This window comes from Eimeria mitis, genomic scaffold (assembly GCF_000499745.2).
Source record: "Eimeria mitis Houghton genomic scaffold, Emh_scaff9298, whole genome shotgun sequence".
NCBI classification, from domain to species: Eukaryota; Apicomplexa; class Conoidasida; order Eucoccidiorida; family Eimeriidae; genus Eimeria; species Eimeria mitis.
The window spans coordinates 1-1556 of NW_024016675.1; the positions used below are offsets into that span (position 1 = coordinate 1).

General features: G+C 46.9%; 1 protein-coding gene across 1 annotated transcript; it reads left to right on the plus strand.

The window, feature by feature from the left end:
* Window positions 1–842: 842 nt before the first annotated feature.
* On the plus strand, window positions 843–1374 carry EMH_0096910 (uncharacterized protein; the record flags this gene model as incomplete). The annotated part of the gene is made up of 2 exons (XM_038023259.1): window positions 843–938; window positions 1027–1374. 2 exons carry the CDS (start codon window positions 843–845, stop codon window positions 1372–1374), a joined length of 444 nt encoding a protein of 147 aa, XP_037879113.1.
* Between the last annotated feature and the right edge of the window lie 182 nt (window positions 1375–1556).

Below are 1556 nucleotides of genomic sequence, written 5' to 3' on the forward strand. Positions count from 1 at the left end.
TATATATATATATATATACATATATATATACACTGTGTATATATATGTCTGTAGATCCTCCAGTACGGCCACAGTGTGCTGCGCAGTTGCATTTCTATTTATATATAAAATAAAAAACAATAAAAAAAAAACAAAAATATAATTTGTATCGGCAGAGAGAAATAAAAAATAAAAACAACAAAAAACAGCTGGGGTGTATAGGCACCTACGGCGATGCAGGGTGTACGCGTGATGCACGCCCCCGGGGCAGTTTATGTTCATTTATAAGAAATAACGAATAAAATAAATAAAATTTATTTAATAAAATAAAAATAAAACAAATAAAAACAAAAAAACAAACAAAAAAACTGCTATTTGCCGCAACAGCGTATACAACCGCCGAAGAACCGAGCGATCTTGGGGCTGAGGGTTTAGGGTTTAGGGTTTAGGGTTTAGGGTTTAGGGTTTAGGGGCCGAGGGTGTGTTAGCGGCTGCTTCTTTTTGTACTTTTATTTTATTTTAATATGCACAGAGGCAGTGTTGATTTATTTCTTCGTCAGAACCACACAACACCAGCCACTAAACCCTAAACCCTAAACCCTAAACCCTAAACCCTAAACCCTAATCCATCGGCAGTAGCCGCAGGGGCATGCAATGCAGCGTCTCGCTAGATCCTGTCCTGCTATTGGGATTGCTTCTGTGATGGGTAATTAAAATCAAGGGTTTCGTGTTTAGGGTTTAGGGTTTAGGGTTTAGGGTTTAGGGTTTAGGGTTTAGGGTTTGGGGTGCAACGGCAAATGGATGCTTTCTAGTGCGTAGCTGCCCGCAGCAAGGGGCCCCCCTTTCCTGCTCTTCATCGTCTGATGCTTTCTGCTGCTGCAGCGGCATCGGTATCTGCTGCTGCTGCTGCAGCAGCAGCAGCAGCTGTTGCTGCTGTTGCTGCAGGGCAGAAGCCCCCAGTGCGTCTTCTGCGTTCATCGCTGCTGCTGCTGCTGCTGCTGCTGCTGCTCTGGCATTTGTGTCTGTCTCCTATGTTTGCTGCTGCAGCAGCAGGACCAGCACCAGCAGCAGCAGCAGCAGCAGCAGCAGCACCAGTCGAAGAAGCAGCAGAAGCAGCAGAAGCAGGTTCAACAGCAAGAGCTACATCAGCAGCAGCAGCAGCAACAGCAGCAGCAGCAGAAGCAGGAGCAGCAGCAGCAGAAGCAGGCCAATCACCAGGTGCAGCATCAGCATCAGCAGCAGCAGCAGCAGCAGAACCAGGACAAGCATCAGCAGCAGCAGCAGCAGCAGCAGCAGCAGCAGGAGATGCAGCAGCAGCAGCAACAGAAGGAGATGATGATCAGAGATCTCCGCGTACACCCCAAGAGCCTTCTACCCCTCTCTCTCTGCCGCTGATGCAGCAGCAGCTGCTGCAGCTGCAGCAGCAGCAGAAGCAGCTGCAGCAGCAGCAGCAGGGCCTATCGGACCCCGTCTTAACCCAAATGGCCAGAAAAAGAAATGCAGTATATGGAGAAGAATTCTACCTCTGTAAGCACACATTTATTTTTTTTTTTTTTTATTTTTTTTATTTGTTTTGT